The sequence below is a fragment of the Tiliqua scincoides genome, chromosome 15 (genome assembly GCF_035046505.1).
Source record: "Tiliqua scincoides isolate rTilSci1 chromosome 15, rTilSci1.hap2, whole genome shotgun sequence".
NCBI classification, from domain to species: domain Eukaryota; kingdom Metazoa; phylum Chordata; class Lepidosauria; order Squamata; family Scincidae; genus Tiliqua; species Tiliqua scincoides.
The window spans coordinates 866889-886498 of record NC_089835.1 but is presented as its reverse complement, the minus strand read 5'-3'; the positions used below and the strand labels follow the sequence as shown (position 1 = coordinate 886498).

The 19610-nt window shown below is 52.3% G+C and overlaps 1 protein-coding gene across 1 annotated transcript in view; it reads left to right on the top strand.

Moving 5' to 3' along the window:
• The first annotated feature begins 12465 nt into the window (after nucleotides 1-12465).
• Nucleotides 12466-19610, top strand: part of GAL3ST3 (galactose-3-O-sulfotransferase 3) — a 17012-nt gene continuing 9867 nt past the window's right edge. The window contains exons 1-5 of the mRNA XM_066610376.1: nucleotides 12466-12590; nucleotides 13346-14492; nucleotides 15862-15955; nucleotides 17511-17707; nucleotides 17942-18013. Coding sequence (XP_066466473.1) covers nucleotides 12466-12590; nucleotides 13346-14492; nucleotides 15862-15955; nucleotides 17511-17707; nucleotides 17942-18013 — 1635 coding nt within the window. The remainder of the gene's footprint in view (nucleotides 12591-13345; nucleotides 14493-15861; nucleotides 15956-17510; nucleotides 17708-17941; nucleotides 18014-19610) is intronic.

The following is a 19610-nucleotide window of genomic DNA, read 5'->3' as shown; positions in this document are numbered from 1 at the left end:
GGAGCCGCAGCCGCAGCGGAGCGCAAGGCCGGGGAAGGGCGGACAGGTGCGTCCGAGGGCCGGGCGGGGGGCGACATCTCGGCAGCCCCCAGCAGTGGGGGAGGGGCTCTCCCCTCCCCTCCCCTCCCCTCCCTCTGGACCCCATTCTGGCTGCGAGCCAGGACAGCCCTCCCCCTTTCCTGGAGCTTGGGGGGGGGACTGCGGGCCGGGGGGGGTCGCGTGTCAGGCTCCTAGGAGCGAGTGGGGGCTCCTGAACGTGAGAACCAGCCGGGAGCTGCCGGTCTGCGGAGGGCTGGAGAGGCTGCAAGGTGAGGAGGAGACCTTTCCATAGGGGAGGGGGCTGGATCCCCCCCCAGAAAGAGGCCCCCCTCCCAGGTCGAGCGTCATCAGATGGGGCTGCCTGGGGAGCAGCCCGGACCTCCTGGCGGCACTTACTTCCGAGGAGACTCGGCCGGGCTCGGGCCCTGCTTCGCAGACCGGCGGGGGTCGCAACTTTGCCTCCCCGGCCAGGCTCTGGTCTGGTCCAGTCTGGGGGGCTTCCTTGGGCGGGGGGGGCGCGCAGAGGGGAGTCCCCTGGAAGGGAGCATCGCGTGCGGCAAGGTGGGGGGGAGGGAGAGGCGGCGAGGGGCCCGATCCGCAGGACTGCCAGGTCGCTGCTTGTGCAGGAGCTGTGCCGGGGCACCCCTGACATGTGGGGTGCAAAAGAGGCCAAGCTGAATGGGGGGGAGGGTTGTGGGGAGGCATCCCTGAACCTCTGGGGCTGAGCAGTGGGGGCAGCTGCTGCCTGCTCTCCTGTAGCTGCCCGAAGAGCTGACACTGAGAGATGACTCGGGGCACCATCCTGACCAGGTCTACTCAGAAGTAAGTCCTATTTTGTTCAATGGGGCTTACTCTCAGGAAAGTGTGGCTAGGATTGCAGCCTCAAGGAAGCAGAAGGGGCACTCTGCACACGTTCAGAGGCACTCTCCCAGTTGAGTGGGCAGGGGTGGGGGGAAAGGCCAGGGACTGGGGACACCGTCCCTGTTTTGCAGGCAGGCAGTTCCAGGCTGAACCCCTGGCAGCCTCTCCAAGTAGGGCTGAGTCAGGAAGCCTACCTGGGAGCCCCTGGGGAGCTGCAGCCAGCCAGTGTCCAGCAGGTGCACCAGGAGCCTCCTGCACTGATGCTGTGGGACAGGCAGTGCTGGAGAAGCTGCAGCCTGGCCTGTGCATCCAGAGCTCCAGCAAGGTGTCCTGTCCTTTTGGGAAGGAAGGCCTTGTGGCTCTGCTGGCTCCTCTCCAGATCATCCTGCTCTGTGTTTGCAACCATCACCAGAAGCAAAAAGTCACTTCCTGAGGCTCTGTGAGCACTGGAAAGCCTTCCTCTCTCCCCACCTTCCTGGTGGGCCTTCTGGAGGACCAGAAACTTGCTCTGGAAGAGAAAAGGCCTTGAGAGTCCTTGGGATGCTTGAAGGCTGGCTTTGCAGTCGGTGTGCTCCTGTGCTTATGTTCTTGGAGCTGGGAAATGCACAGTTCTCTGGGAGCAGGGCAAGCGGCGATTTATCCCCAAGGGCTGATTTGGTGGCCTGTCCCATTTCTGGGCTGTCCTTTTGGGTCATCTGGAGAAATGGGCTTTTGGACTTGTTGGGCCTGATCCAGCAGAGGTGGTCTTGTGTCTCGTCTCTTTCCTTGGAGGTATTCAAGGGAAGGCTGGACTGCCTCAAGATAGATGGCCGGGAAGGCTGGTTTGTTAGGCTGGCCTCTCCATGGGGCCAACTGAGGTGCTTGCCTAAGGCTACAGATTGGCTGGGGGGGAGTGCCCGCCTCTGTCCTTTCACATGCCTCCATGCCCCACTCCTTGGAGCAGAATGGGAAGTGTGGAAGAGAAAAGAACGACCCTCCACCACCCACACTTCCATTCCATCCTGTCCTTCTCTTCCACTACAGGGAGCAGGGCAAACTGAGGCTGGTGCACCATCAGGTCAGGGTGGGGAGTGGCATTTGCCATAGCACCAAAGGCGCAAGCATTGATGGAAAGTGGCTTATACAAGGGGTTGGATGCTGTGGCTGTCTTTGGGCGACTGAGAACGGGGAACAGGATGAAGGACAGATTGGGGTAGAGGGAGATGATCAGGAAAAGGAGATCTCACACACAGCAGATCCTATGGGGAGAGCCCCTGGTTTTGCATGGCAGGGTCTTCAGCTAGGCCTGGGAAAGTCCCCTGCCTGAAACCATGGAGAGCTGCTGCCAGTCAGTGCCGAGGGATATTCAAGGGACTCAGTAGAATGCAGCTTCCTTTGCACCTATGGGGTCAAGTGGGGTTATTAGGTCTAGAAGGCTTGTTGCCCCCTCGACATTCCTGTGCCCCCAAAGTGGGCAAGCGCAACTACCTCCCTCACCCCATTGCCATTTGGCTCAGTTGGACCTCGGCAGAGAGCCAGAGACAGATTAATATTCCCCGCGGCGGCTTAATATTCCAAGTGGTTGAATTATTGCTGTAGTTGATCGAGATGCACTTCCCCGTTGCCTGCAAACGTCATCTGTGCCCATGCTCGGCTTGTGGCCTCCGGGTTCCTCCAGGCAGGCTCTGTCCTGCCAGTGTTTGCAGATGCACTGATGCACTGATGCTGCTTAATTGGGGGGGGGGTTCACCTGAGCCCCTTTGACTCTCGCAGCTGTCACCGGTCTTGCAGGTCACCTCTGTTCCCTTCTGATGCCTCATTGACTGCTGCCCACCACCTGGGATTTCTGACCTGCACGGTGTCCGCAGTTTAATTTCAGTCTGTTTTCAATGCCAGAATATCTGGAAACAGGCCATTTCCTCCTCTCTCACTGCATAAGTACAACCCATCTCTGTGCATCTAAGAATATAGGAAGGGCTTTTGGATCTGAAAGGGTGTGTGCTTGTATTGGAGGGTATTTCCTACTATATACAGGTGCCTTTTTAAGAGGCAAGCCTCTGAATGAGAGGCCTTGTGAATACACTGGGGGAAACCATGTCTCTGTGCAAGTGGTTGGGCCTGTGTGGTCTTCTAGGATGGACCAGGAACCAGAGGCAGTTCTCCTTTCAGGTGCCCTTGTAGTTTTGGCAGGAAAATCAAAACTAGGGTGGTGCATTTAACATGCCGTGAACCTTTAATTCTTCAGGTTAGTTAGCATCCTTCAGTCTTGGAAGACTGTGGTATCACGCTCTGAATGGTGGTTCTGGAACAGAGTGTCCTCTCCAGAGCGTGAAGCCTGGGTAAAGTAGGTATGGAGGATAGGCTGTTACCCATGCAGCAAATCCCCCCTCTCCACGTCGCTGAAATGGTCCAATGGAAAGGCAGAGGCCAATATGGTTGGTTCCAGTGGCATTGCAGGAGTTGCCAGAACATGACTGTGTTCAGCCATGAACTGCCTCAGGGACTCCTGCTCCAGATTTGGCCTCGAGGTTGACTCCTGAAGCCTTTTCCATAATCGGATGTAGCCACAAGGCAGTAGAGGTTTGGGATCAGAGTTTTCCTTCTCTCAGATGAGCTGCCTTCCCAGGCTGACGAGTCCCATCTACCCTGCAGCTGTTTAGTTGCCTCTTGCGACAAGTACAGCCAAACTGAGGGCCTATTCTTATCCCCAGCTCCCAGGGGAAACAGGTTAAATGGGTTCAGGTTTAACGGTTAAACCTTCAGGTTAAACGGAAAGCAAAAGGATGAGGGAAGGGGGACATGTTGGTGTCACCCCAAAAGTCTGCAGAGCCTGAAGGTGAATCTTAGGAGGCTTTTCTTCAGACAAGAGTGGAATTAAATAGATCGTTAAGTACTTTAATAAATAGCAGAGTTATTGGTCAAGATGGGATGCGTGTATCAAGCCATTTCTGTGCACATCCCCTGTTGTGTCAAATCCAGTTGTTGCCAGCAGCAGATTCTGGAGCCTCCTCCAAACTGACCAGATTGGCTTCTTGGAAATTTGCTGCTACCTCTGTCACTAGGGGGAAGTGTAGCTTGACACACACATATACCCCCCCCACAAACACACACACACTTAGCAAGGCTTAGCTGACCTGCAATCCAATTAACATCACTGCTTTCCAGACTGCCCTGCCCTTTGTGGAGAAGGGTGCTCAGCTGTCCCCAGAGAACCTGGCCTGCGTGGTCAGTTTAGCATTCTTTCGAAGAACACCTGCACCTCAAGAAGAGTCCTGTGCAGCTCCAAGTGCCAGCATTTGAACATTGGGTAGCGTCAACCCAAGGTGCATCAGGGGTCTGCAGCAAAAGGCTGCGTGCCCAATCCTATCCAGTTTTCCAGTGCCATTGCAGCCATGCCAATGGGTTGTGTGCTGCATCCTTTGGTGGGGAGGCAGTCACAGAGGCCTCCTCAAGGTATGGGAACATTTGTTCCCTTACCTCGGGGCTGCATTGTGGCTGCACCGTTGCTGGAAAGTTGGATAGGGCTGGGCCCTAAATCTCCCCGTCCCAATTGGCTCAATTCCTTTTCCCGCCTTCTCTTTCCCCTCCCCCTGCAATGTTCTGCCATTATGGTCAGTTGGAATATCTCAACGTTCTGTGCCTTTGCACTTGCTTATTCTTCCCCAGGTGGCTCTTGTTTGAGTTCTCCCCCCTTTGTAAATTTTTATTTTGCAGATATAGCTACTTTGGAGTCCCTGGACAGTGGTTCAGCGCCACAGATAGTACCAGGACCATTTTTTAGAATGACAGTCTGTTGGAACCTGCTAGAAGTGATGTCATGGCCGGAAATGACATCATCAAGCAGGAAAAATTTTAACAGCCCCCCCACAACAAAATCAAATTAAGTAAATGAAAAGTTTACAATAAGTATAAATTTAAACATGTATTTAAAATTAAGAAGAACCCTCTAATCCTCCCAAGCAGTTGCTGATCTGTTTAAAATAAATATCCCAAACATCCCAAAGGCTGTAATCCTATCCACACTGACCCAGGAGGAAGTCCCATTGACTTCCACTGAAGTCCCATTGAAGGGACCTTCCAACTCATTGTTCATTGTTTGAAGCATATACATAGTAGCCTTTTATAAGTACAGGCTATGCGTAATCTTTCCCCAGATGCAGTCACAGACCATGGGAGCATCTAGTCTAAAATATGAAAAATAAAACACACCCTGAAATGAATGGGGACCCTCCTGAAATTGGCTTGTGACCTACCTTGTGGGTCCCAACCCACCGTTTGAGAAACGCTGCCCTAGGGGGCAGATCTCCCCACCACTGCTAAGTATAAACCATGGTTTGGGCTGCGGGTGACCCTGTTTTGCATCCAAACAGACAGGCACTCAACCCCCTGAGTTTGCTGTCCATCTCCAGATTGCATCACCTGCTCCATGTGCTGTTCCCTGCCTGACGTCAGCCAGGCCAGTGTCAAGCTGGGACAGAGCTCCGGTGCCCTTTGACAAAGTTGTCACTTAGCGGAGACTGGGGATGTGACCGAGATGAAAAACAGCACCTTTTGGCACTGAGTCAGGCTCTGGACGGAAGCAGGCACAAGCCCTGCACCCTGATATGTGGCCTTAAAGGACTTCAGCTGGACATTCATTAACATGCCGGAGTTTAATAGCCTGCCTGGAATATCCACATCCGCAGCTGGAAGCTGAGTTTCTGAACTTCAGATAGATGTGAAAAAGTGCAGTGAAGGAGCAGCACTCTATGTGTTCTCAGAGGCACCCTGCACTTGTATGGCTCTTTAACACCTTCCGGACTAGGATAAGACCTAAAATAGGGCACGTGGCCTTCCCGGTCCTATAAGTCTCTGCCTCTAAGCAAAAGGATGGAGTTGGGGGGAGGCGGGGAATATGATAGGAATCTCTGATTTTCCAGTTGCTGGAGACTGGGTTAACCCACAGAGTTCATAGCCCCAGACCTGGGTGGGTGGGTGCGTCTCAGCCACTCGTAGCTCCCTTTCGTAAGCAGCCCTGTCTGTGCATGAAGTGGTCTCACATCTTCCAGAGGCTGAATCAAGTGAGAGCCAGGGTGGTGTGTTGGTTTGGGAGGTGGACTTAGACCTGGATGATCCAGGTTCAAATCCCCCCTCAGCCACAAAGCTTCCTGGGTGACCTTGGCCCAGTCACTTTCTCTCAGCCTCACCTACCTCACAGGGTTGTTGTGAGGACAAGAAAGAGGGGAGGAGCAGCTGTGTAAACCGCCCTGAGCTCTTTGGAGGAAGGGCGGTATAAAAATGTGAAAAATAAAATAAGTTTGCAGGAATCCTCCATCTTTAGATTATATAAGCTCCAGGCCAACAGAGTCCTGCAACAAGCCCAGTGTGAAATGTTGGACTGAGAGTGTCTCTCCTCTTCTCCACACTTTCTCTTCCTTTTTGAATTTGGAGAGCCAGAGAAGCAGCCGCAGTGGAAGTGGGCGCCTTCATCCTGAGGCAACTATCTCAGTCGGCCTCATGGGTGACTTCCATATGCAGTGCCCCTTCCTGTGCTTCGCAGTTGGGGACAACGTCTCATCTGTGCTGGAAACAAGAAACTTGTAGTGTGTGTGTGTATTCCAGTGAGAAATTTTTCAGGAGGGCAAAGGGCTTCTAAAAACGGCGAGTGCGTCCTTTTTCCCAGGAACTGGGAGAGTGCGTGGGGGAGAGGGGCCCAGTGGCTGCTGACCAAATCTCCTCTCTCCCCTGGGGCTGTGTGGGTTGGGTCCTGAAACCCTATTTCTCTTCAGGAAATGCCACTGTATGGATTTAAGATCAGATGGCTAGGATGCATTTTTTTTCCCTTGGCAGGGCTTCTGTGTTTTAACAGCTGCCAGACAGGCAGATATTCAACAGGTGCAGGTTGCTAGTACAGAGATGAGCTCAAGAGCTGTTGCAGCAGAGCACCTGGTTTGAATCTTACCTCTGCCAGGACCTGTTTTACACTCCTAAGGCTCAGCCCTGTTAAAAATCATGCTAAAGGAGATTGTGCCTCTGAGGCTGTGCAGAGTGCATTTTGCCTTTCAGCACAGGAAGTGCAGCCTTGTCCTGATGCTTCTTACATTTGAAGCGGAAAGGCAATTTTCTTCACCAGTGTCCTTTAATGGTTGCAGAAGCCAGAGAGTGATGCAGAGAAGCTTGTGCATCAGCCTGGAGTGAGACTGCAGGAGAGGCAGCTGGAGTCCCAGGTTAGTGAACTAGGGTGGGGGAAAGAAGCCAGAGCGCCTGGGTTCCTTGGGGGCTGTGGGAGGAGCTTGGGGGGGGGGAGTCTGATGAATTCTAGCAGAGGTGTAACACCTGAGCTCTCTTGCAGCTGTGGAAGAAAAATGAGCTCTGGCAGGTGGTGATTTTTTTTGGGGGGGCAGGGGGGAGAGGGATGCACATTACAATTCTAAAATCACCTACGGCAGGTCAGCAGAGTCTGGAGTGCGTTTCGGTGGCATAGAGCTGAGACGGCTAAATTTTGCATGCTTCAGAGTGGGAGAAAAGTGATGCCTAGTGGTTAGAACAGATTAAGGGGAATTGGGATTCATGTCACACACTCCCCAGGCCTTTGAGAGGCTTGCATTGTGAGTCTGAAGGGCCGTACAGAACACTCTCAAATCGGGTCAGCAGCACTGGGACCTGGCCGTATTTAATTCTAGACAGTAACTGGAGCGCAGAGTAACCTGGTATGATTTTCCTAGCCAAGCCCGATGGATGGCAGGAAACTGATATCTCTTGGGACCAGGCAGGTAGCCAGTCCTCCTCCTCATTGTTTCCACCTGAATGAATAAGTCAGACAGCTTTTTTTTAACTATGGGATAGCAGGGAGCTGAGCTGTGGCAGTCAGAAATGTTTGACTGTGTTTTTTAACACTGAAAGCAATTTAGTCTACTTTGTCTTTACAACCACCCTGGGAGGGAGGTCCCTCTTGTTCCTATTTACAGGTGGGAACACTAAGGCTGAGAAGGTGAGTGACTTTGTACAAGTCCACTGGGCAAATCCGTAGCTGGACTGGAAGCCGAGACTTTCAGTTCCTGGTCTCAACTCTTGAGCTGCTGGACCACAAAAGCGCAAACACACTCTGCATGCCAGGGTGTTGATTCAAAATTGAGTGCTGCTGAGGTCAATGTGACGTGCAGCCAAATTTCTGTTTAAGCCCTCCCCCCAGTGCATGGGGCTTGTTCTAAGCCCTAGGCGTCCTTCCCTGCAAGAGAATTGAGGCCAGACCCCATCTGATCAATGGGTACAGGCCTCGGGGTGGTTGTGACAGTGGAACCATATCAATCTCCTGTCCCTCCCATGTGCAGCTCGAGGGCTGGAGGGCAACTGGCAGAGGCTGTGTGTGTGGGGGCTCAGGGCAGGGAGAGGAATGCACCTGATCTTCCAGGGCACCCAGCCCCTCTTCCTTTGCCAGCCTTTCCTCCCAGTCCTCCACCAGCACTGCCTTTTGAAAGCAAATTCATTGGTTTTGCTGATTCATTGTCCCTTGGGGAGAATAACGTGGAATGCCAGGCTCTTAAGGAGGAATGGAAGGGCAAAACTTGCAGCAAGGGAGGAGGCTGGTTTTTGGCATGGCAGGATGAAGGGCAAGGAGCCAGGCAATTTAAAATCATAGGCTCATATAGTAGGAAATACCCACAAGATCATCTAGTCCGACCCGCTGCCTGCCACAGGAAATCCTCTTAGACTAGAGCAACTCAAGCAGGAAGTGGCCAAAGTGTTCTAAATGTGGATGCACCAGGGATTGGTATAGGGGTGATATAGTTTTATTTTCAGGCCCTTTCCTCCTGACCCCCAGCATGGAATTTGCTTTTTTCACAGTTGCCATGCAGAGTTGACCCTTCTGTTGAAAGGGTCCAAAATCACTGTATTGGTTTGTCACCAACAGCTCAAATTCCATGAAAGAGATCTTGGGTGGAGGGAGAGTCATGATGAATAACTCTATGATAGAGATGTGCCTTTGGAGCAGAGCGGGGGATACCCAGTGCGGTTCTTCATTAAAAAAAATACACTCTGCATATGCTCAGAGGTCATTTCCTGACGACTTGCAAAGTCTAATGATTTGGCAGGTATGACCTGTGAAATTGGGTGGGGTATGTAGTGATGAGGGGGAATTCTCTGTACATGATCAGATATCCCCTTGCCAGTGCTGGTGAATGCAGCTCAACTACAGCTTTGGGTGTCTGCTTGGCTGGTTGAAAAAGATTGTTGTCCTTTGGCTTTTAATTTAATACTTGGAAAAAAACCAACTCTGGTCTGGTTCCTTGGAATTTGAAATATCTCCTTCTAGCCTTGGGTAAAATAAAGACATGTTTGAGGCTGGAGTGGGGGAAGATGCAAAGGTGCATCGGCCCTTTGGCTGTGCAAAAGGGGAATAGCTGGAGAATCAGAGCAAATCAATCCATCGAGGCGAATCTGTCTAATCTGTTTGGCTCTGATTTCTCTTGGCTCTGGTATCCTCACATAAAGGCTGCTTCTGTCTGTGGTGACGGAGATGTTTGGGGCAGATGCAGTTACCTGCTTAATGGTCCTCTCTGAGCAAATAACACACCAGGTCTTGCACTGAGGGCTTGTGTCCTCTAAGGAAATGCCTGGAAGCTCTTCCCGTGCTTCATTCTTCATCGTAGAATGTTAGTTGGACCATACCCTGGAGGTCTAGTCCTGCCCCAAAGTGTTATGCAATGCAGGCAAACAGTAGAAATCCTATACATTCTGGTCAGAAGTTCCCTTGTATTCAATGGGGCTTCCTCCAAGGAAAGTGTGCATAGGATTGCGGCAAAATAAAATAAAATCCCCATTACAACCCATTCCTCATGTGTTTAAAGGCACTGTTGAAGAGCAAAAATTCTGCCACCAAGGACTTCCATTTCTTATAGGAAATAGCTTTTTCTCCCCTCTTGCTTGATGTTCTCTTCCTTTATCTGCAGAGTGTTTCACAGACTCTCCTTCATGAGGGCTAGAAGCTTTCTGAAAAAGAAGAGCAGAGATCTTGCCCATGGCAATGGACTTGGCCTCTGGAAAAGTTCCATTCCATGTTGAAACAGTGTGGGGTGGGGGGACAGGACCCAAGAGTTTTTGGAGCTACCCTATTGGCTCTGTTAATTTCCAAAAACAAAAGGGCTTATACTTGCCACACACCATCTGTCCTGGAAGTTCTTCCTCCTCACCCTCTGTGTGTGTGTGTGTGTGTGTGTGTGTGTGTGTGTGTGTGTGTGTGTGTGTGTGTGTGTGTGTGTGTGTAGCTGGTCATGATTGCTCAATGCTGAAGGAACAGTTGTACTTATTTGTTGTCTTTGTATACTGCTTTTGGGTTAAAAACAGACATCCAATTAAATAATTTGAAAAGACAAATGGCCAGACACTGGGCATGTCTGCTCAGGAGTAAGCCCCACTGTCGCTCCCAGATAAGTGTGTCTAGGATGGCAGATCAACAAATCCTGATACTTTCATAGCATGGGAGTTAGAAGGGACCTTCTGTGTCACCTAGTTCAACCCAGTGCAGACACCCTACTTCCTCATCCCAATGACTGCTTGTGGTGTGGCTGTTGGAAGACAGCCAATGGAAATATCGTGTATCTAGATCAGGGGTGTCTAACATAAGGCCCCCGTGTGTCAAATGCTGCCCCTGGAAGCAATTTCTCCAGCACCCCATTATAATTGGGCTCTCCCAGTGTGATAATTGGGCTTTCTCATATCTTGAAAATATGAACAAGATTTGCATATTTTCTCTTCTGTCATTTGCCACTAATGAATTTCTCTGTGAGAACAAAGTGCTTATTTCTGGTCATCATCTGCTGAATGATGTCACTTCCAGCCCTGAGCAGGCAGTTTGGCCTTCTGTATGAAACATCCCTGTTCTATATGTTGGTTGCATTTGGGGGGGGGGGAATAAAAATGGGATTGCATTCAATGTTTTGATTAAAATAAATAAAAGTAAATAGTCGATGAAGTGGGCAATCCGAGCTCAGTTCCGCACATGCTCAAAGGAATGGGCCAAATCGGTAGCACAGCAAGAGTGCGACCCATTTCTCTCCCGTTCCCCTTGACTAAGAACATGCCTTCCCTACTCAGTCCTGGGGTGGCTTCGATCTGGGCCAATGGCCATTGACTGCTTCCCTCTGCTGAAAACTGGAGGGAGCCCTGGAGCTGCAGTTCCACTTGCGATAGCGAGCACTTGGAGGTCATCCAAAAAAGAACGGGGAACAATTCCAGCCCAGCGATGACACCTAATCTCCTGTGTTGGAAGAAAGGTGAACTTGGTTGCTGTCTCTGGTTTCCTCTGTAGGGAAAGATTGCCCAGTGGCAGGGTATGTTTGTTTCAGCTGGGCATAGGGGAGAGAGTGCTGGGGACCAAGATCGGGTGTGGGGGGGAAGCTACTGAAATTCTACCTGGACTAGGGTCTGATGCTTGGCTTGTGCACAAACTGGCCTGTGATTTTGAGAAGGGGGAAAAAAAGAGAGAGAAGACACGTAGGGAGCTTAAAAGTCCCACACTTGGAAGTGGTAAGTTTATGCATCGGTTGATTCATGGGGCTGAACTAGTTGTGGGATTCGAAAGAGAGAAGTGTTGGGGTTTAAGTCCACCTGCATGCCATCTTGGGTCCCCCCTTCCTAAATTTTTCTGCAAACCATGTGACTATATTTTTTGAACAAGTTTTTAATTGACAGTTTTGACGTAGCATGAGCAAGATTGGGGGCCCAGTCCTAGCCAACTTTTTAGTGCTGGTTCAACCACAATGCAGCCCTAAGATAAGGGAACAAACATTTCCATGACTCCCTCCTCCCCCCATGCAATGCCTGCCCCATTGGAACAGCTGCATTAGTGCTGGAAAATGGGATCGGATTGGGCCCTGAAACAAAGTGAAAACATTTATCAGGATGGATAATTTTCTTACGTTGAGTTTCTTTTCTGCATTTCTTTTCTTCTACCTCAGCAAAGTCCTTCATTGGCTTTTTCTTCCAATAAAAATGCAGGGACATCCAAGGACTGGCTCTTCAATATCTCCCTCACTAATATGTGATGATTTTGAAACAAAGCCCTGGTGAAATAAACTTGCCTGAACTTTTTAATCCCCCCTTTTTTCTCTTCGGTGCTCCAGACTTATATTTGTGTTCCATGCTATTAATTCCTCCTCCATTTTGAGCCTGTGGGTGAGTCTAGTCCTGGGAAGGTAGGGGGAAGGTGTGGCTCAGCAGAGTGGATGAGGTGAAGAGGAGTGAGTGTGCTATAGAGTAGGGGGCCCGCAGAAGCCTTCTACCCCAGGCTTATGGTGTCTTTGGCGGTTGCTTCTGTCATGCAGGGACATTGCTGGCATCTCTCTGTGTGAACCCCCCACCCCCTAAAGAGTGTGACAGTCCTGAACTTAGCGACCCATGTGCAAATGTTCAGGGTGTGTGTGTGCATGTGTTCTGCTATGGGGCATTCAGACATTCAAGTAGTCACTGGGCATTGTCTTTCTCCCCAGGTGTCCCTTGCTGAGTAAGGCTGGCGTTGCTGCCGTTACTGGGGCTGAAAGCCCCCACCCCCAACCTGCCCTTAGCCCACATGCCCAGGTAGATCCGTGCCTGGATAAGATCTCCGACATGACTTGCACCCTGTCCTCGCTGCTCCCCGGCCCCAAGATGATGTCTCCCAAGAAAGCCGTCCTCTTCCTCTTGGCCTTCAGCACTGGCACTCTGCTCCTGCGGCAAAGCGCCCACCTGAGCTGGTACAGGAGGGGCCAAGGGAAGGGGTGGGGCTAAGCCTGAGGAGGAGGAGCAATGAAAAGGGTGGGAGTGAAGGACGTGGCTTGTTGGAGACAGAGAAGTGGGGTGGGAAAGGTGGTCAGGGAGCACTAGGGGTTGGGGATTGGATGGTGGAAAAGGGACAGAGCTGGAGTGAAGAAAGGGTGGATGCAGAAGGGACAAATTGAAGCTAGACTCCTGTCCACAAAGGAGTAAAGGGGGGGCTGGAAATAAGTGAACGGGCAGGAATGAGCAGGTTTTGGTGAGGGCTGTAAGCTGCACAGGGGTGGCAAAAGGGTGGGGCCAGAGCCAGGTATGGAAAGAGGGAGGGTCAGTGAAAGAAGCCAGGTGGGGAAGAAGGAAAGAGGTTCAGCCCAGCCTGGCTGAGTGAGGTGGTGGTCTCAGGGGACGGATGGGAGTGTGGGGGTGCCCCTCTCTATTACCTGGTTGCCTCTGCTGCTGCTCCGCCCTGGATTTGGAAAGGAAATGAACAAAGCAGAAGAGGATGTGTGGAGGAGAGGAGAAGAGAATGGTGGGCTAGAGCGGCAGAGCCTCTCCTCTTCTCCACACTAATTCTTATTCTCCTTTGCTCTCTTCCTTTTCAAACCCAGGGAGTGGAGGAGGAGGGGTGCAGGCTGACATGGCACCAGGTGAGAGGGGGCAGCCGTTGGTCCGCTGTTTCCTGCACCGGGCCTGGTTTGACTCTCTCAAGCTCTGGCCTCTGACTTTCTGCCGGCAGGTTCCCCAAGCCGCCGCTCTTCAGCTGCCCCCCACTGCTGCCCTCCCGCTCCAAGCACACCGCCGTGGCCTTCCTGAAGACCCACAAGACGGCCAGCACCACCGTGCAGAACCTGCTCTTCCGCTTCGCCGAGCGGCACAACTTGACGGTGGCCCTGCCCCACCACCCCTGCGACCACCAGTTCTGCTACCCCCGCAACTTCTCGGGCCACTTCGTGCACCCCTACACCCTCCCGCCCCGCTTCATCGCCAGCCACTTGCGCTTCAACCGCGCCGAGTTGCGCCGCCTCATGCCCAACGACACCATCTACGTCACCATCCTGCGCGAGCCGGTCGCCATGTTCGAGTCGCTCTTCAGCTACTACAACCAGTACTGCTCTGCCTTCAAGCGGGTCCCCAACAGCTCCATGGAGGCCTTCCTCGAGAACCCGCTCCAGTATTACCGCCCCAACGAGAAGTACGCCATGTACGCCCGCAACACCCTGGTGTACGATCTGGGGGGCGACCCCGAGCACAGCCCCGATGACCCCACCTACTTGCCCCAGTTTATCCGCCAAGTGGAGAGCATCTTCTCCCTGGTCATGCTGGCCGAGTATTTTGACGAGTCCCTGGTCCTCCTGCGTCGCCTCCTGGCCTGGGACCTGAACGACATCCTCTACGTCAAGCTGAACATGCGCAGCCTGGAGTCCAAGCTCAACGTCTCCTCGCCCCGCCTGGCCTCCCAGATCCGCTCCTGGAACGCCCTGGATGCCCGCCTGTACGACCACTTCAATGCCACCTTCTGGCGCAAGCTGAGCCAGGTGGGCCAGGACTGCGTGGAGAAAGAGGTGCACGCCCTGCGCAAGGCCTGCGAGCGCCTGGCCCGCCACTGCTTTGGGGGCCAGCCCCAGCTGCGCCCTGCCATGCAGATTAAGAACAAAGACCTCCGGCCCTGGCAGCCGAGTGCCAAGGTGGGCATCGTGGGCTACGATCTCCCAGGCTCAGGGCCTCCCTTGGACGAACAGTGCCTCAAACTCATCATGCCCGAGGTTCAGTATTCCCGCTATTTGCTGCGCAAGCAGAGTATGAGGAACCGGCGGAGGGCAGCACTGCACCGCTCCCTGCCACCCCAAGGACTCCTGCGACCCCCTCGACACCTGGCTCCCAAGGTCACCTAAATGCCCCGGTGGTTGCTTCCCGGGTCCGCCAGCTGCCTTTCTGCCTCGCCGTGACCTGCCCAGCCAGCAAGGCAGCTTGGGCTATTGGGAAGAGGTTCCCAATCTGAGGTTCCCAGCTCCTCCATGTCCCAGGAGCCTTTGCAACTCCCAGTTTGGGGTCTTGGGTGGACTTACGGCATTGCGTTGTGGGGAGGGAGCGACGACAGCCGCCTAGTATTCCAGGCCATGGGAACTCTTCCTGGGTATTTCAGGGGTATAGGACATTTGAACCTGTTTAATCCTACGGATGCTCAGGACGCGGGCCGTGGGTGAGCAGGACTCTTGGATCCACTGCTGCTGTGTGAACTATCTCGACCCAGAGGCTTCGTTGCTCAGCACCAGCCAGGTCTTTGGGTGCTCTGGCTTGACCTCACTTCTCTCCCAGCTCCGTGGGAATATTGGTTGGACAATCCTGTCCCTTGCTGTAGGAAGGAAATGGCCTCTTCTGCTGGTCTCCTTCTCTTGCACAGGCATCTCTTTCCTCCTCCTTGTCATGGACATCCAGCTTTCCGCCTTGCTACCTCGACTCTGCCCCTCCACATCTGTCCTGGGCCTCAGCAGCACCGACCTTTTCTTCCCTCTTGCGGTCCATTCATCTTGGACGCTTCCAAACCATGTTCCAGCCCCACCAGGGCTCAGGCCCCGCTCCTGTTTGCAACCAATCTGTGACTTTGTTCTGCAGAAGAGGACAACCCCCGGTTTGAAGGGGAAACAGGGGGTCAATAAAACCTTGAGCTGGTCTCTCTTTGTGCATTCATTTGCTTTTGAGTGAGCGGAGGTGCGAATGTCAGTGCATGTGGGGAGAGAGTTGGAGGCTGCCCCCTTCCTGGCTAGCCAAGCTTGGGACCCCAAGCAGTGTCAACCCTAGAACCTAAGAACATCAGAACAGCCCCACTGGATCAGGCCATAGGCCCATCTAGTCCAGCTTCCTGTATCTCACAGCGGCCCACCAAATGCCCCAGGGAGCACACCAGATAACAAGAGACCTGCAAGGCCTCCTGGGAATTGTAGTTAAGAACATAAGAACAGCCCCACTGGATCAGGCCATAGGCCCATCTAGTCCAGCTTCCTGTATCTCACAGCGGCCCACCAAATGCCCCAGGGAGCACACCAGATAACAAGAGACCTGCATCCTGGTGCCCTCCCTTGCATCTGACGTAGCCCATTTCTAAAATCAGGAGGTTGCACATGCACATCATGGCTTGCAACCCGTAATGGATTTTTTCCTCCAGAAACTTGTCCAGAAACAAACTCCAGAAACCTGAGTTTGTTTGCCAAAAACTGTCCAGCCCTCCATGTTTCTGTTCCTTTTTGAATTCAGGGAGCTGGTGAAAATGGATGGAGGCAGGACCCCTCCCCACTGCCATGTGGAATGACCACCTCCATTGGCCTCATGAGAGGGAAGAGACTCAAAGGTCAGTCTGGCAGAGAACAAGAAATCCGCAGCCCTCGCAAGGAGATTTATTGCTAATCCTCCAGAGATTCTCCTGACCAGATTGGCCTAGTTAGGCACCTGGGAGGAGCTGTGAGCTGGTTGGAAGGCGGGGGAGGGGGGCATGCACTGTAATTGGCAGGATAGCCCGTGTAGATTTCCCCACCTGGATGGGAAATGGGGCATGACAAGCCTGGGGCTGGCTCTTGCAGGGGCAAGCTGGATCCTCTAGCACAGGCCAAGCACAGGAAAGGCAGGTAGGATCTCCCCTCCAAAGGTCTTGCAGAGATCGGTTGCTTCTGCCCCCTTAGTCACCCTCTTTCAACCAACTCATCCTAAACTTGCCACCCATTTCGTCCCAGATAAACTGCTGGCATTTGCTGTTATAAAAACCTGCAGGCCAAAATCGATCAGTCTGCTCATTTTTTTTTTTAAACACCCAACTGCATACTGGGTAGCCTTTTTGTAAAAATGGGCTAGAGAGGCTGCTTTGATCTTTAAAATGTCTTTGTCCTCAGGACGATCGGGAACTCACAGCAGAGCTGCAGCTTTAACATGGGAAGCCTCCCAAGCAATGGTTGGTTGGTTGGCTGCCTTCAGTCTCGAAAGACGATGGTATAAGCCTACAGTACCTGGTATTCCCAGGCAGTCTCCCATCCAACTACTAACTAGGCCTGACCCTGCTTAGCTTCCGAGATCATGGTATAAGCCTACAGCACCTGGTATTCCCAGGCAGTCTCCCATCCAAGTTCTAACCAGGCCTGACCCTGCTTAGCTTCTGAGATCATGGTAGAAGCCTACAGCACCCGGTATTCCCAGGCGGTCTCCCATCCAAGTACTAACCAGGCCTGACCCTGCTTAGCTTCCAAGATCAGATGAGCTCGGGCAGTTTCTATGCAGTTCAAAGAAGTGGCTTGATGGTTGCAGAGGAGGAGCTGGGGGGTGTCAGGATGTTTCAGCTTTTAGGTGGGACATAAAGAATAGGGGATTGTTGTGGGAGGGGGGAGAATGGCTTTTCCTTTTGCCTTTTCCTTATCACGTTATTGGCATACAAGGGATATTTGATTTTTTCTGTAAACCACTTTGTGAACTTTTTTTAATTGAAAAGCAATAAACAAACAAACAATATATAATATAATATGTAAAAAATAAACAATACTGTAATACTATAATATAATAAATGTCTTAGGACTGAGAAGGACACTCTAGGTTTCCTCTCCACACCCCATTCTACTGCCCTACACAGAATGTCTACTTTTTAAGTTTGCCAGCCCCTCTGCCTGCTCTTCATTCCACCTCCAGAGACGCTCTAGCCCACCACTCTCCTCTCCTCCTCTCTGTCACTCTCTTCCTTTCCAAATCCTGGAGCAGGAAGAGTACTGGCAGAGCTGGTGTGCTACCAGGGGAGGCAGCAGCATTTGGTCCAGCAAGGCAGTGGGGGGGAGGGGCTGGTGGCTTGAACCAGCCCTGATGTCATCTCGCACAATGACCAGGCTGTTTTTGCACCCCTGGACTACTATCTTAACGTTCCTGCTCAGCTTCCAGCATAGCTTCCCCTCCTCTCTCCAGCACAAAGACCCAAGCAGCCGAGCTGGGCATGGCATGGACCCAGTTGTGCATGCGTGAGAGCAGAGCCCGGATCAGAAACCAGCAGCTCTTGCAGAACTTTTCGGGGCTGGAGGCTCAGTTGGCGCGTTTGGCAGCCAAGACGGATGCTCTGAGGAGGAGGAGAAAGGTGAGAGATTATAACCCTGGTAGTCAAGAAAGGCTGGCATGGGGCTTGATGGAAACCAGGCTCACATGTGAGAATTCCATGGCAGTGGGCCTGTCTGTGTCTGTAAATGTTCCTCTGAGAAGATACGGACCTGTCAGATTTTCTCTTTCAGGCCCAAACAGTGGGTAGATAAATGGGAGGGTGTGGGTGAGTGGAGAATCAGGTCTCCAGGTCTCAAGTTGCCTTTTCGCTCAGAGAGACTACGAAGACCTCCTTCAGCACCTGCAGAGAGACCTGTGGGGACACCAAGGGCCCACGTTGCCACCGGTGAGTGTTTTAGGTGCCAGAGATACCACAGAACAGAACAGCAGGGAAGTGTCCACAATGCACAGAGAGGAGATTTATTCTGCCCCTGAAAGGCCCTGAAAGGCAGAATGTTTTGTGCTGCACCAGTTCTGTCGAGTGCCAGTGTCAGGCTCCTGTGTTTGGCCACGTCAGTCTCTCTTCTGTGTAATTGAGGTACTTTTCTCTTTTTGGGATGCCTGTTCCATGTAGTGGCATAGCTAGAGGGGGGGCAAAGCACTGAGTGTTGCAGGGAGCCTCACTGCAGCATGCCAGGGACCCGTCCCCCTCTCCTTTGGAGCAATTCCATCCTCCAAAATGGAGGCATGTGTCTGGCTCTGAAGGGGAGGTAGAGGGCCCCTGTGCATGCTGCTGTAAGGCTCCCTGCAAAACTTGGTGCTTTGCATCTCCTTCAGTTATGCCACTGTTTTCATGTGATATGCAGTGGTGTCGTGGGAAACTGGAAAGTGCAGGCGCTCACTACACTTTCCCCCCCTCTAGCTGCCCCTCACTAAACAACAACACACCTTTTAAAGTTTTTCCTTGGTCAGTTTCCTTTTGCCCCGATTTCCAGGCTGAAACTTACAAGACTTCCTTTAAAGGCCTGGCTGGTTTCACTGCAGACTGCTGGAGTGGTCAGAGTGCTGACCCCTCCCTGTGGGCCCAGTCCTAACCAGCTTTCCAGCCCTGATGCAGCTGTGCCAAGGGCAGGCAGTCACAAAGTTCTCCTCAAGATACAGGAATGTTGGTTTCCTTACCTTGGGGCTGCATCTTGTTGCATTGGCACTGCAATGTTGGATAGGATTGGACCCTAAGTTCAATAAGACAAACTCCCAGGCAAGTTTGCATAGGATTGTAGCCTCAACCTGAGCTATGCACTCTCCCTAATCAGGCCTTGTCTATGGTACCATGGACATGAACATGTGCCCTCAGGCACATTTCTCAGTTTGCCTCTTGTTGAACCTGGTGATTCTTCTTAGCTAAGCGCCTTTGAAAAATGTGAAAAATGAGCACTCCTGCTGATGGTCTCACTGCTCCTGCCACAGGCGAGGACCATGAAACAAAGCCTGAACTTTCTGTGGTGACTTAGAAGAAACTGAGGCTGCAATCCTAACCACACTTTCCTGAGAGTTGTTGGCATCCTTCAGTCTCGGAAGACTATGGTGTCACGCTCTGAATGGTGGTTCTGGAACAGAGTGTCCTCTCCAGTGCGCGAAGCCTGGGTAAAGTAGATATGGAGGATAGACTGTTTCCCATGCAGCAAATCCCCCCTCTCCGCGTCGCTGAAATGGTCCAATGGAAAGGCAGAGGCCAATTTGGTTGGTTCCAGCGGCATCGCAGGAGTTGCCAGAACGTGACTGTGTTCAGCCATGAACTGCCTCAGGGACTCCAGCTCCTGATTTTGCCTTGAGGTTGACTCCTGAAGCCTTTTCCATAACTGGATGTAGCCACAACATAACTGGATGTAGCCACATTCCATAACTGGATGTAGTGGAGGTTTGGGATCAGAGTTTTCCTTCTCTCAGATGAGCTGCCTTCCCAGGCTGATGAGTCCCATCTACCCGGTGGCTGTTTAGTTTAC